This window comes from Priapulus caudatus, unplaced genomic scaffold (genome assembly GCF_000485595.1).
Source record: "Priapulus caudatus unplaced genomic scaffold, Priapulus_caudatus-5.0.1 Scaffold720, whole genome shotgun sequence".
Classification (NCBI taxonomy): Eukaryota; Metazoa; Priapulida; class Priapulimorpha; order Priapulimorphida; family Priapulidae; genus Priapulus; species Priapulus caudatus.
In genome coordinates this window covers 50,329-66,514 of record NW_014577781.1, presented here as the reverse complement: position 1 = coordinate 66,514, position 16,186 = coordinate 50,329, and the positions used below count along the sequence as shown (strand labels likewise).

The 16,186-nt window shown below is 46.8% G+C and overlaps 1 protein-coding gene across 1 annotated transcript in view; it reads right to left on the bottom strand.

The window, feature by feature from the left end:
- LOC106813059 overlaps window positions 1-16,186 on the bottom strand; it is a 36,590-nt gene that overhangs the window by 14,508 nt on the left and 5,896 nt on the right. Inside the window, exons 2-4 of the mRNA XM_014817103.1 lie at window positions 8,473-9,838; window positions 7,335-7,487; window positions 6,908-7,039 (exon numbers count right to left, since the gene is read on the bottom strand). Coding sequence (XP_014672589.1) covers window positions 6,908-7,039; window positions 7,335-7,487; window positions 8,473-9,769 — 1,582 coding nt within the window. The 5' untranslated portion in view covers window positions 9,770-9,838. The remainder of the gene's footprint in view (window positions 1-6,907; window positions 7,040-7,334; window positions 7,488-8,472; window positions 9,839-16,186) is intronic.

Here is a 16,186-nt window from a genome sequence, read left to right as displayed (position 1 = left end):
CACTCACACTCACACTCACACTCACACTCACACTCACACTCACACTCACACTCACACTCACACTCACACTCACACTCACACTCACACTCACACACACACACACACACACACACACACACACACACACACACACACACACACACACACACACACACAACCTATACAACCTAGTATAGCTACGATATCCTCATCTATGTGAGGATTGTAATAACTGCCTGCTATCATAATCTATACTAGGCGTACCACGTACGGATTAGGATGTAGTTTCCGATGGGTCATAGGCATGACGGCCCAGAATCATGGAGCGCTGACACGCTATTCAACGACAAACGAACCACACATGATTGTTTCAGGCACGGGTCACCTATAACCGCGGCGTGGCTAACCAAACGCACATCGTGCGTACACGCCTGTACGGACACGGCTCGCGGCAACAGGCAACCGTCTTGACCAGCAGTAATCAGCAATGCGTTTACACGAACATATAGAGCTACATAATACCAGAATAATTCCCTAGTATCAGGAGCGTATAATGACAAATACGCATTTGACGTATAATGACGTTTGAAGGGCATTTGAAGGCATTTGACGTATGGCATTTGAAGGGCATTTGACGTATAATGGCATTTGAATATAATACGTATAATGACAAATACGTATTTGTCATTATACGCTCCTGCTAGTATCTACTTCTGATAATACCGAATCCCATAGCATGCATACGGTAATCATGACGCCAGACGACCACACAACGGTAAGGGAATCGGGAATTCACTCTCTCGACACTAATTAGGCCAACTAATGCATTACAGCGCAACGCTCTGCTGTTCGCTTGACTAATGGACAGCAAGACTGTGAGTGTACATTGTTCCTATGTAACGGATGTCAGCTACACACACAGGAAACTCATAATTCATGTGCCGTATGTGAGAGTGACCGTTCTGTGGACGGTATTCACTGACACACTGGCGCTCACTCGACATAAAAACGCTCTGTCGTGTCAAGTAATCACACACGAACACGCAACAATCGTTAAAGGTGCGCACGCGTATGGCAGGCAAGGTGGGACACAAATGGTATTTAGTGACAGTCACAAATTCGAATTAATATCTGTCATTTATTCTATTTAGTGACTATCATATATTCCATTTAGTGACAGTCATTAAATCAACCAATCAGATACAACTTGTTTTTTTTCAGCCAATCATGAGCATGGAATTATTGACAAACACTAAATGATTTAATGACAGACACAAATGGTATTTAGTGACAGTCACAAATTCGAATTCATGTCTATCATATATGCTATTTAGTGACTATCCTATATTCCATTTAGTGACAGTCATTAAAGCCCGGGTACCAATCGCTCGCGCGTCCGTCTCCCGACTATATAACGACGTATTATCGCACGACAGTCGCAAGACTGTCGTAGGACAGACTCACGACAACCAGAAGACATAGAAACCACAAAAAATCGTGGAACAAAAAAGGTGCATGTAAAAGGTGAATTTTGCCTCACGACGACAAGTCGATGCCACGATGCTCAAAATTTCGAAGGACTGTCTTGCGACGACCCCCTGATTTGCCCAAATTTTCTGTCGTGTCGTGGCACAAATGCGTCGTGGGCTCGTTGTGACCACCAACCAATCAGATACAACTTGTTTTTTCTCAGCCAATCATAAGCATGGAATTATTGACAAACACTAAATGATTTAATGATAAACACAAATAGTATTTAGTGACAGTCACAAATTCGAATTAATATCTGTCATATATTCTATTTAGTGACTATCATATATTCCATTTAGTGACAGTCATTAAATCAACCAATCAGATACAACTTATTTTTTCTCAGCCAATTATAGGCATGGAATTATTGACAAACACTAAATGATTTAATGATAGACACTAAACACCATTTGTGTCCCATCTCGCCTGCCATACACGCGGTTATGTGTTTGGCATTACAACATAGTTACATGGTTATGTGTAAACGACTATCGTCTGATGATTGCTTGTAGGGTTTTGTCAATCAACGATGGCGTATAGCACGAATATTAAACTATAATCGAAATTCTATTCTCCTTTCTACCTGATATATATATAGTAACGAATATATATATATATACATTTATTTATTTATATGATATCCCCATGAATTAATAAGTCTACCCAGCAGCTAGACTGACTATACATTTTTTTGAAAATCACCTTGATGACAGCAGCAATTCAGCTCACGAACTGATGTGTAAACTGTATGCAGCAAACTATATACAAATTCAACGTGATTTAACTGGAATTATCTTTGCAGTCAAACATATTTATCTGGAGAATGGCACTTCTTTAGGCAGGCCTTCTTTAGGCACTTCTTAGGAGAATGGCACTTCTTCATAAGAGATAATCACTACATTCACGTTTCACACGAGACTGATTCTGTGGGTCGCGTTGAATCGACATGTGTGCAAGTGTAAGCGCTGATAGAGTCCATCCACACGGACTTGTAATCAGCTCAGTTTTATACAGTAAAGCGACATTTTGTCACATGCGCACGCAAGTGACAGTCGTGAAAATCCAGTAATACCCCAGTCACACCAGGGCCCCGATCTCACTACGCGCGTACTACGCTCTAAGAGCGTGGTGAAAACGTGTAGAACGCAGTGTGGACGTATATGGACGTACTGCGATCGTGATCGTGCGCGGTGCAGTCAGCATGAGCGTGGGGAGCGTGGCCAAACTTTGAACATGTTCAAAATAATCGTTTGTTGCTTCCGCGCGTGCGGAATACAGCGCCAGTGCGGGCGTATTAGCCAGACGTTGGAAGGCGTAGCTACCCACGGGAATCCGAGCATTAGCTTAGACCTTAATGGTTCGTATCGCAAGCGGTCGGTACAGTGCGTGAAAAATTGTCGCCCTGTTCTTCAGCCGATGTCAATAACGTTTTCATTACGTTTTATTGGGGTGCTACCCTGGCCGCCCACCATGTTTCAGTGTGCACTATGCATACCGGGCACACGGACTCATGCTTGTTTCTCGTAGAGGAACTCGAGACTTACTTGATTGCCAGCCCTCATCCTTCCAGAGCACGCTCATTTTTGTGTGGCTATTTCACCAAACGCGCCCCAATTCTGTTTCTATATTTAATACGTATCCCTATGCCGATGCTGTGACGAGTATTCTGTTTTGCTGCAGGAGGACGAGGAGGGATGAAACTTAGTACAACATGATGATCTTGCTGGACGTGTGCTTTGTCTGTGGGCTTTCGGTAGGAATAGTGTACGACTTCTTCTTATGGATCCACTATAGATTGCCTCAGGGTGGTGAGCTCCGCCATGGAGACTTAGTCCGGCATTCCTTCTTCAACTTCTGAGGATGTCCGGAGATGTTCGAGTGACTGGCTTGCAGAACTTGGGGCCTGAGATTCAGAAGCGTCCAGGAGTCATCTGCTCTGCATTAAGAGAAGCACTTGAACTTGAGTGAATGGAGGATAGGCTTATTTCTGTGTAAGCTGCAAATTTCACCATAAGGCATCTAGCATCGGGTGATAATATCCCTCACTTCAGTTGACTTCAGAGGTGGCCCGCAAACACGGGACTATCGCTCTTTGGTCGCAGAGGCTGGTTGCAGGGGTTTGTAGAAGAACACAAAGGGAGGGTCCTTTCGTGTCCTCGCATGCAGGTAGAATGGCATGCCATTGCGAAGATTTCGGAAAAAAATGCGAAATGCTGCCCATGCTGCGGTGCCTCGACGGAAACATGTGGCATCAGGTATGCACGAGAATTCTGGCCTCATTGTATCATACTATAAAGGGCTTCCTTTTCCGTGGTGCTTTGGTTTGGTGGAATAGCGAACGACAATGTTTGGTGGTGGATAGACGTGGGTGGATACGGTCACGTCAGCGACTCAAATTTACAACGAATCGGCGAATTGAAGATGTTCTAGGAAGATGGATCCATGGCTTTCCTGATCCAGATCCCACGCCGAACGATTGACAGGAACATTGCCGCTTTTTCTGGGAGCACCGGATGCTTTTGTGAGAACAGACCCTTATGAAGCATATCAGCACCGCCGGCAAGACCACAGAGAAGACGCATGATCACCAACTACGGATCTCCAGAGGGAGACGCGTGGGTCGAAAAGGCATCGGGGGACCATATCTGGCCAGAGGATGGCAAGCTTCTATCTCAGAAACATGCCAGCCAAACTCCAAGGACAGATGAGCCTATCATTCGAGACTTGCGTCTGCTCATAACCTCATGAGAATACGCTACCCAGTGCCTTCAAGATGCCCAGCTGACATGAGACGAGCAAACATTACATGGTGCAGGCTCTGGAGAAGAAACAGCAAATATGCACGATGTCAATCGATGTGGGACGGCTCACCGAACCGTGAAAGCAGACGTGTGGCGCGCAAAGAAGCAGAGAGGAGCTAGCCTGGAATGGCTGCTACTTTAACGTGTCGCGAAGGATCTGTTGCCATGGCAGGACCGTATGATAATGTGAAGATGGATGGACTACGTTGAAGGATGGATTTTATGATACATGATGAAGACAGATTATTGACTGTAGAGGCTAAAATAATTGTCTAATAAAGAAATGTAAAATGTATCTTTTAAATAAATCCAAAAAGACACGATTATTGTAAATCCAAGTCCAATAAAGTTATGTTATATTTATGTTAATAAAGTGTAAAATAAAGATATGTCATACATATATTTGAAATATATCAAAATACATGTGTGTAATAAAAATGAAATTACTATTTAAAGATAAAAATGTGTTGCACTCATATGATTGGTAACACATTTTTAATTTGAATATTTATTCAAGTTCACTTTTATTACTTTGAGGGCACACAGAGGGCCCTGAGAGCACACATTGAGACTTTTGAAAGTGGGCCACCTACGCTTCGACAATGTGGGCAGATTTCTGACAAGCTACTTTGTTACACACAAAGCTACAACCGGATGCAGCCACGTACACGCACATCGTACGTCTATAAATTTTACTGGTGGCACTTTCACGGCCTCTCGAAAGTTTGTTGAAAGTTTGAAATCTAAATTTTTCATAGCCACGGGGTAAGTTTGAACAATCGTATTTATCGCGTTCATAGCTTACAATGCCTATTGCTGCAGACTTTCAACATAATCTGGCAGTAAGAATACACACCAGTGAAACCATCGCGCCCCTTTCAGGACTCCCTTGTCCACAACGATTTATGGTGTTTACCAGAAACATGGTTATTATACCATATATCGAATAATCCTATCATGGGCTACAATCGCCTGGGCCAGTATGTCGCATGCAGTATGTGCGTGTGCGTGTTCGTGTGCGTGTATGCGTGCGTGTACGTGTCTGTGTGTCTGCGTGCGTACGTGGGTGCATGCTTGCATGTGTGTGTCCCTGCAGCATGATATCGCCATCCAGGCTGTAGCACAATCGGCTCCAACTATTTCAAACTGCTGATACTCGTATTGGCACTCATGCATTTTTTTCGTGCTGAAAACCGGAATGCAGCATATGAGGTAGAAATTTTATACGTATTCATGTTTCTATTTCCGCAGAGCTGGCTCGCTTGCATGCCTAGGCCCACACCTGTGCCAGCTGGGACCTCGTCAGCAACCCCACTACAATGACCGCTGCGCTTTCAAGCAGTAATCAGCGCACACGAAAACCATTACAGGTTTATGTGCTTATACCATTTCCGGGAGCAGACATGGCAGTTATGTGCACGATACGCTGTGGATGAGCCAAAAGATGGCGAGCAACGCTGGGGTTAATCGTAGAAGTATAGCCCTTAATTCGCTCTGTCACTGCCTGTGGCAGAGCAAATTGGACTATAGTTCTAGAGCTATAGGGTTAAATTGACTACGTCACGAATTTTCTGGTGTATATTTGTATGTTTGTTGCCATGTTTTTTACATTAAAAGTAAGTACTAGCGGGACTAAATGTATCCTCAGATTCTTACCGGATAAGATAGTTTCTCAACTAGTTAAAAATCCAAAAAACCTGGACGATATGATATTATGATTTTGACATTAATTGCTTGCTATGGGCTATGTATTGGTCACGAGTGTATGTTTGCATCGAACAATATAGTAAAATAGAAAGTATAATGCAGCAATTTAACCATAAAAAGTGAACAGAATTACTTATATTTTGTGGAAAAGTGGGGAATTTTTTTTTATAGCTATTTACGGTGACATAATCACTTTAATCGATGCATAGTATATGTACTATACGCCCGGCCCCCCCCACTCCGAGGTCGGAAGGACCGCATGCGCGTTCCCAAAATCTCCGGTAAAGGGGTATTTTTCGCGCAACAAAATCCGGTCCAAGAATTGTAAAAAAGGGGGTGTATTTGACTTTTCACCCGGAGCTTTCTTTAAAAAGGGGGTGTTTTTTCTCTCTCTCTCTTTCATCTTGAATATCATAGAAAACTTATACTTATAACTTATAGAAACTATCATCAAATCCCGGGATCAAATTCCTGAAATTCCTGCTAGTTTTGAGAGCTCATTCAGGATTATTTCATTTTGAAAAATAAAAATATTGCTGCCTAGTTCCCCTCGCTCACTGAACTCTACACTACGTAGTGTAGACTGGTACCCGGTCGACAGTTCCACACGCAAGCTACACTAACGTCACTACATCAGTGTATAGCGAAGGATACGTACCGGAGTGAAGGTGGCGAATGGGTACCAGTCTATACGTAGTGTTCCGGATTTAAGGGGTTCTCCAAGGCAGGAAAAGCCCGCAAAAAGCCCGCGAAAGGGGGGTTCAGAAATTTTGGCAGTCCTGAGATAGGGGGGTGCTTTCAAAGGGAGGGAACGAGCATATGCGTACTCTAAATAACACTGAGTGGGGGGGGGGGCCGGGACTATACGTTACCTAGTTGGACCAACTCACCGATAAGTAGCAGGGAGATCGTGACAAAGTCCGAGCCAGCGACCTTCAGTCCACCAAGAATACCAAGAATGATGCCGATGACAACACAGGTCAGACCGACCATCCCAACGAAGACCACAAACCACCGAATTCCTGCCGGAAATAATAACATGCTTTAGCATATACACCTTCGGTACACAAGAGATACACATTTGACCTGCGAAACAAATTCTTTCAAATGTGAATTTTAAAACTACCGACAGTATTAAATACAACTTACTTACGTCTGCACATACAGTATTGTAACCTAGCAGGGTAATAATGTAACCCTACTCTGTTGGGTTACATTATTGTATCTAGTCTCCATCACGCGCATGGTAACAGACGAACTGATAGATATCCTACCAAGAGCTATTATGTATTAGGTATTATTAGCTCTTAATCCTACCTATAGTTTGATTCATTGCCATGCCGCAACAGCCTTTTGGCTCCATGTCATCAAAGGCCGTGTCAGCTCCGTAGCACCTCAGCCGGGGGGCGGTGCGCGTTCGTCTGCTCTCATACCTGGGCTGCGTCAAGCATGGCACCGTGCTGCGCTCTCCTGGTCATCAGACGGCAGAATATTGACAGTATTACGACTAAGTTACTGCTACTCGTCCTATTCAAATTACACGAGCCTAATCACAGTAGAAAACGCACCGACATCATCCGTGCGACCAATTGATAAACAAGATATTTGATAACAAACCATTTATATGTTTATCTGCTTAAATCAAGAGTGTATGCTCTTAATGCTACCCCCTTATATCCATCTAGACCTCTGTATCTCCTTGGTCCTTTCCCCAGATCAAAGAGAAGCCATCCTGAATAACTCGACATTGCAACGTCGCTCTCCACCCCATGCACCCTAACCATGACACTAAAAACATGATCATCTATCAAACAATGCAGTACTATGCTGGTTAACCCAGTATAGTGCGATGATGAATCTGGTGAACAAGTATGAACAATGAAGAACAATAATGACGATAAGGAATGAAGGATAAGTTGTGAGCAATAGTGAGCAATAGTTACAGTAACGAATTATGGGTAAGTAGTGGTGAACTATTGTGAACAATAGTGAACAATAGTGAACAATAGCGACGACGAGAAATTAAAGATAATTAGTGCGTGACGTGATAAATCGCTGCAATCTCATTGGATAACGCAGCAGGCACTATGAAGCGATAGTGAGCGGGCACTATCGCTTGCGCGACGCATTGTTATTATAACGCATTGTGTTTACGTCACGAATCTCCTGCGTCTGGGCGCCACACGCAAGAGTAATTTCGAACGGCGGTTGTGTTTGTGTCGAACGTTTTGTTACATCGAATGCACCGGCAAATTAGGGAGTATAAAGAAGGTATATATAGGCATGAAAAGTAGATTGCATAGTCATGTGATGCACTAAAAACATTAATGCCTGCTGTTGGGGCACTATGCTCTCATAGTGCCCCCAACAGCAGGCATTAATATATAAGTAGTGGTGAACAATGATGAAGAATGACGAACATTAGGATGAACAGTAATGAGAGCATTGGTGGTACCTTCTCGCCAGCCGTTCTGGTCCGTGTTGATGTGTGCATGCAGGATGTCAGGAAGCTCCGTCGGGCTGTATAGAGGACGCAGCACAATGCCCGTGCTTGCAGACAGAGCGTGTGGGTTCTCTATCGTTATCTGAGTCTGGTACGGATTTTGCCAGGCCACCTGCCCACTGTTCTCACCCGCAGCTGTCGTGTCACCTGCCTCGTCCCCTCCGCCATTCGCCGTGCTGGTGTCGGCGTTAGCTCCAGCGGCGCCCTCTTCTTCGGCGGCGGTGGCGGCGGTGGCGACGGGGTCGCGGGGACCATCGGGGGTCGGCGCTGCATTGCTGCAAGTCGTCGAAAGCGTGTCTGTGCTGCTGTACAAGGAGATGCGGGTGTCGACCGCCGCCCGACACGTGGCGCCATCTGCCTGCGCTTGCTCTGCCGTGTCGCGGCGAGTCTCACTGGCGGTCGACTCGCGCTCGGGTGCGACTCTGCACTCTGCCCGCACGCCATGCCCGGGCTTGCCGCCCCGCTCTGACCTGCTCCTACCGGCGACCACCGGCGCCCTCTCTCTCCTCTCCTGACTAGACGTTACGCACGTGTTCGAGGGTCCGTTACCGCCGACGAACTCTGTCGTCACCTCAGTGCTGCCACCTACGTTCAGCGTGATCTCGGGTGCCGTGACAAAGGTGGCCACGACCGTTGCAGCCTCCGCCGACACTGAGCTCGGTCGCGCCCCGCCGCACCGTCCCGCCGAAGATCCGGAACCACACCTCTCCTGAGTGCTCCCGTGGGATAACGCGACACTTCCTCTCGCCGCAGGTAAGTGGGTGCCGTTGTCCCGGCAGGACGGGCGAGCGGCAGCATTAGTGCGAGCAGCGGACGACAACGCACCGCGTGACACGCCCACGCCATTAGCGCCGGACGCGGTTGCATCATCGACACGATCGCCGCGTTCCTGCTTGCGGATGATGACGACGTTGATGTCTCCGGTGGGTTTCCTGGCCGACGCGTCCGCACTCCGGCCAGCCGCGTGCGCGGATGCTGCGTGCGCGGATGCTGCGTCACCACGGCGTGCATCGGTTTTCGAGGATTCACGCAGTACAATTGCACTCCTCACCTGCTTCCTGCAACCATTAGCATTGCCGCTGTCGCCGAGCTGCGGCGAACCAATCAGGATACGTGTACCATTCGTCGGTGAAACTAGTCTGTCATCCTTGTCGTCGTCGTCGCACGCGAATGCGCGGTTAACGTTGCCGCACGGTGGCGCCACCACGCCACCCCGTGGCAGCACTAGGTTCGAGCGATCATCGCCCATCTCTCACATTCACCGCAGGGTTAGCCTGCTGCTTCACCGTACGCGAGCATAGGCGACGTCAGGTTGCATCTGTAAGAAACACAAATATCAGTGTTAGGGCCCGATCCCTTCTAGTGTGAAAGTCGAATAAGTTACGAATCATTGCATAACTGATGTGCATGTCAGAGAGTAATTACACGTAATACAGTTCACGTCTCTGAGACAAAACCAACATTCGAGAGAATTATTAGTCTGCCGTGGCCTAACAGAATCATGAAATATTAAAGCGCAGGTAGACGCCCTAGCGAAACCCTAGGAAAAATCCTCCGAGAAATATGGTCAATATAGCGTATGCTGCACCGACAGTACATTGGCCCACCACTCTCTGCATGGGCTAGGAGCTACAAGAACACAGTCTACTTGTTATGTACACCCTGGGGAGGACCCTGCCTTGGTAGAGGCTGCTAAGGAAAGGGCTATTGGACAGCCTCACTGTAGGGGCCGTGGTGGGGCTATTCACAGATCACAAATTACGTTAATAGGGACGGCTGGCCGTAGCATCAATAATGCACTGGTCAGCCACCCGCAAATACAGCACGTTGACACTGGTTTCTCATTCTTGTTGTTACTATAGGAACTGCGGCGCGTGCCACACGCTTCCATCATTTGCTCAGCATCTAGACTGCCTAGAATATGTACGGCGGCATCACGCCGATACAGCGCACGTTACATTCCTCTTCACTACAATTGTATTTATTTTGTCACGATGTTACGACACGCGTCAAAGAAACTAAGAACGAACGCACCGAAAAAGGCTCGTGTGGGCTGCGTGCCAAATGCTAATTCATTATCAAGATCTATAACAATTACATAGCTATGATGCGCATAGAATCCGAACTCAATTAACAACAATGATTCATACGGCAAATGTTTACTTGTCTGTAGCCAGACTAGCCAGTATGACTAACGTCAATGAACCTTATCGATCAAGGTCAATACGTCTTTAGATGCATAAACCGCTTCTTGCTGCCAACTCGGCTGGATATGATAGCGAGAGTAGGCAACGCACGATCCGCGTCAGTGCAAATGAAAGGCACGAGATCTGTCCGCCCCTGCTTTCGCTAACATCCGTCAAGACGTGTGAGAATAACTCGCGACCTCGGCGCTGCATGTTGCCGTCTTGCCGCGTTACACTACAGGCGACGCGCCTTCCAACCAGGAAGTCACCCATTCACAGGCCTCAACGCAGCAGCAGGAGACATTACCTAGCTAAACAAACAACTCTTCAAAGGGCAGGCAGAACTTCTCTGTGATCAACCTCTGTAGTTTCAGTCCACCCACTTCAGACTTACGGGCGCTAACGCTATGGGTTAGGGTTATGTCGGTGGGAGTGAGTCGTCGGTCATACCTGAGTACGAGGGGGGGGGGAACTCAGGTAGTGTACACGGTAAACACATCCCATTAACATACGGGCATAGATATACCACTATCTACAACAGCTTAGTTCTAGTGGTGAGTTTAAATATTAGATTTGGTGCCTTATACACGTCAGTAGATGACAGCATGCGAACATACGATACAATGATAACTACAGCATTGCGGTGCGTACTGTGCAGGTGACTAGGGTAACAGAACTCTGCACGGGGTTTTCTATGCATCACGTACGTATGACCTATCGGATATGTGAACAGCCCTGAATAATCCACGTGACATCATTCATGGTCATGAAATTTATCCATTAGTTGTTCTCTTACACTTGGTTACTTCCATTCATTATTTAAAATTTCATTATTTGGTTCTTTTTAATGAAAAGAATAGAAAGATTTTTTTTTATTCTTTAGTGATCATTCCAACACAATGAACGCGGTGTGACGCGCTTTATTATTAACTCTGAGCACTGCTCATGCATACCAGTTTTCACTAATGCATCGCTCGCTTAGCGTCTCACTTGTCATAGCTGCACCACTGGACCACTGCTTTTCGAAATATAGCATCGATTCTTTTACTCCGCTAGCAATCATAGCGTGACAGCACCGCATACATACAGTAGTAGTGCATACATACACGCACACGCACATACACACACACGCACATACACACACATACATATATATATACACGCACGCACGCACGCACACACACACACACATACACAACACACACACACACAAACATAATAGACATACAGCACAGCAGTTAGCAACAAATACGTGGGATATCAGCTACATCTACGTAGTAAGATACAGTTACAACCACCACAGCTGCTGCTCTTGGTAATGATTTTAATTGCAACTTAGGGGATCCTACTTGCATACCACCTGTGACACAGCTTGCACGAGCAACAAGACAACTTTATGACCCCACTGTCAGATCCTACGACTGAAATTGTTCAGCACATTGAAATAATATAAAAGTTGATTAAATGAGATCTGCTGATCATTTTAGAGCATCTGGGAATCATCTTTAATGCCACGAGTACAGTATACGTTACAGCGTAGCCACGGTTAGGAAGCTAACCAATATCGCCGGCGCGTCTACGGCAGTCACTGCGAACAAATTCAATGTGTTCACTTTTGATATGCAAATTAGTATTAGCAGACACTAAGTTACAAGAAAATGGATTAAATCACGTTCATGACAAATGGCATCGCCCTGACTCAATTACCATATTACCAACGCATGAATGCAGGTATAGTGATACGCCTTCTTACAACAATCCATGGCAGACGATTCAAAGGTTTTCAAGTTTCCCTGCACACCATAGTAAAACTGCTATGCGAATGCAAAAAAAAGTAATTCCTTTAAAACATTTGACTATTTAACGGTGGCGGCGGAGGGGACGAATGCAGAAGTGAGGCGAATGGACACGTTATCTTCATCTTTCGACTTGCATGTTCAGCCAAGTAGCTTTTATAGAAAAACATCAAAAATATAGTTTAATTTGGTAGTTTTAACGAGAAGGGGGCACGAGAGGTCAACAGGTCTCAAAAAGAGACAATGAAGCATGAGGAATCCCCTGAGTAATATATTTACTCTTCTGTTTTTCATAGATTCACTTATTCACACCATAGTTATTCTGAAATTAAAATAAGTGAATGGACTGGGACTACTTTTTACCAATGCTTTGCCAACGCTCTGCCACACCTTGCAATTGTGCGGTATTATAATGCACGGTGTAGTAGCAAGGGTCTGGTGATCACAGGTGATTAAACCTGGGTTAGCCCGTAGTTATATGTAAACGGATAGATACTATTACCAGTGCCTCGGGTTAGCAGGTGTCAGAGTATATGGAAAGCATTTTGTACCAAAAAGCATAAAACCTAGTTTTAAGAAGGAGGAGGAGAAGGGAGCTGCTGAGGAGGAGGGGGGGAAAGGGAGAAGTTGTCAGAGAAAGGAGGGGGAGAAGGGATCGAGAAGCTGTGGAGGAGGAAGTGAGAGCCTGTGGAGAAGGAGGGAGGGGGAAAGCTAGGTGGAGAAGGAGGAGGGAGAAGCTGCCCTGGACGCAAGAACCGAAAGGGGGAAGAAAGGAGAAGCCTGGTGAGAAGAGGAGGGGGAGAAGCTGGTGGAGAAGAGGAAGGGAAGAAGGGAAAGTGGCGGAGAAGGAGGAGGGGAGAAGCTGGTAGAAGAAGAAAGGAAGGGGAGAAGGGAGAAAGTGCGGAGAAAGAGGAAACTGGGAGAAGAGGAAGGGAGAAGGGAGAAGGGGGTGGAGAGGAAAGGGAGAAACTGGTGGAAGAGGAAAGGGGAGAAGGGAAAAGGTGGTGCGAGTAAGGAGGAGGGTGGAGAAGCTGGTGGAGAAGGAAAGGAGGGGAGAAATTTAGAGTCTGGTGGAGAAGAGGAGGGGAGAAGGGAGAAGGTGGCGAGAAAAGGAGGGGGAGAAGGCTGGTGAGGAGGAAGGGGAAGAAGCTGGTGGAGAAGAAAGAGGGGAAGAACTGAGGTGGAAAGGAGGAGGGGAGAGAAGGCCTGGTGGAGAAAGAGGAAGAGAAAGGTAGAAGCTGTGAGAGAGGGGAGAAGCTGGTGAGAAAGAGGAAGGGAAGAAGGAGAAGGGCGAAAGAAGAGGAGGGGAAGACTGTGGAGAGAGGAAGGGAGAAGGAAAGGTGGCGAGAAGGAAGGGAGAACGCTGGGGAGAAAGAGGAAGGGGAGAAAGGAGAAGGGGTGGAGGAGGAAGGGAGAACTGGTGAGGAGGAGGGGAGAAGGGAAAAGGCTGTGGAAAGGAGGAGGGGGAAAGCTGGGTGAGAAAGGAGGAGGGGGAAGAAACTGAGAAAAGCTGTGGAGAAGAGGAGGGGACGAAGGGACGAAGGATTGGCGGAGAAAGAGGGGGAAGAAGCTGTGGAGAAGAGGAAGGGGAAGAAGGCGAGAAGGGAGGAGAAGGAGGAGGGAGAAGATGTGGAGAAGGAGGAAGGGAGAAGCTGGTGGCAGAAGGAGGAGGCGGGAGAAAGGGAAAAGCTGTGGAGGCAGGAGGGGGAGGAAGGGAGAAGCTGGTGAGAAAGGAGGAGGGAGAAGCTGGTGGAGAGGATGAGTAGGGGAAGAAGCTAGGTGGAGAAGGAGGAAGGGAGAAGCATGCGTGAAGAAGGAGGAAGGGAGAAGGGAGAAGGCTGGTGAGAAGGAGGAAGGGGAGAGAAGGGAGAAGCTGGTGAGAAGGAGGAGGGGGACGAAAGGAAAACTGGTGTGAGAAGGAGAGAGGGGGAAAAGCTAGTGAAGAGGAGGAAGGGGAAGAAAGGAGAAAGCTGGTGGAGAAGAGGAAGGAGGAGAAGCTGTGGAGAAGGAGGAAGGGGAGAAGGGAAAAGGAGGACGGGGGAGAAAGCTGTGAGAAGGAGAGGGGAGAAGGTAATAGCTAAGGGGAGAAGGAGAGGAGGGGGAGAAGCTAGGTGAGAAGGAGGAGGGGGAGAACTGGTGAAGACGGAGGAACGAGCAAGGGGAGAAGGAGGAGGAGGAGGGAGAAGCTGGTGGAAGAAGAGGAGGGAGAAAGGGAGAAAGCTGGTGGAGTTAGGAGGAGGGAGAGAACTGTAAGAGAAGGAGGAGGGGAGAGAAGGGGAGCAGCTGGTGGAGTAAGGAAGGCAAGGAGGGAGAAGCTGGCGTGAGGAATGAGGAAGGGGAGCAGGGAGAGCTAGGTGGAGAGGGAATGGAGGAGTGGGCACCAGCTTCTCACCCCTCCTCCTTCTCCACCAAGCTTCCTCCCATCCTCCTCGCACCACCTTCTCCCTATCTGCCTCCCCTTCCTCAATTCTCCACCAGCTTCTACCACCTCCTCCTTCTCCCCAACTTCCTCCTTTCCCTGCTCCACTTCTCAATCCAGCTTTTCTCCGCACTTCCCTCCCTATCTCCACCAAGCTTCTTCCCATCTCCACCCCTCCTTCTCCACCAGTTTCTGCCCAGGCGAGGAAGAGAGACCGATTCGCAGAAGGACACGAGCCGATCCTCCTTCTCCAACCAGCCTCTCCTTTCTCCCCTTCGGCTCCTTCTCCACCACCTTCATCCGCTTCTCCCCTTCCATCCATTGTCCCCACTTCATCATCTCACATCCTCCTTCTCCACACAGCTTCTCCCTTCTCCCCCTACCTCCTCCACCAGCTCCACTTCTCCCCCTCCTTCTCCCCATTCATCCTTCTCACCAGGCTTCTCCCTGCCTCTTCTCCCCAGCTTCCTTCGCCCTACTTGTTCGTTTTTCTGCGCGAAACGTATGCAGGTCCGCGCAGAAACTAGCATAAGCCAAACATAGCTCAATCAGAGCTAATGCCTACGACGAACGTAAAACCTAGTTTTAAGGCTCTTAAAACCCCGGTTTTATACAGGTCTAAAACCAGGTTTTAAGCTTCTTAAAACTCTTGGTTTTAAGGTATAAACGTAGTTAAGCTTAAAACACCGGTTTTAAGCTCTTAAAACCGGTGGAAGGGGGTTTAAGGTCTAAAACCAAGTTTTACGCTCTAAACTAGTATTAAGAGCTTAATCCGGGTATTATAAGAAGGACGTGGGGATAGGAAGGCGAGAGATTAAACCTAGTATTATAGACGGCTTAAAAACCGGTTTTAAGAGCCTTAAACTACGATTTTACGCTCTTTGGTAAAAAAAGCTTAACCGCATTCGAGAGCTTAAACTAGTTTTAAGCTCTTTAAAAAACCTAGTTTAAGCCCATAAAAAACGCGGAGTATTAGACCTTAAACCAGGATTTAAGGCTCGTTAAACCTGGTTAAGGTCTAAAACTAGGTTTTTAAGTCTAAATACGCCGGAATTTAAAGGTCTATATAACCCGATAAGCTTTTTAGGGCGTAATTCCTAAGTTTTAGAACTTATAAAACATGTTCTTAAGGTCATAATAACCCCACCGTTTAAATGGCTTAAAACTAGGTTTTTAAGAGCTTAAAACTAGGTTTATATACCTTAAAACTAGTTTTAGACGGCCATTAAAACCGGTTTAAGCTCTTACAAACCCGTTAAAGGTAC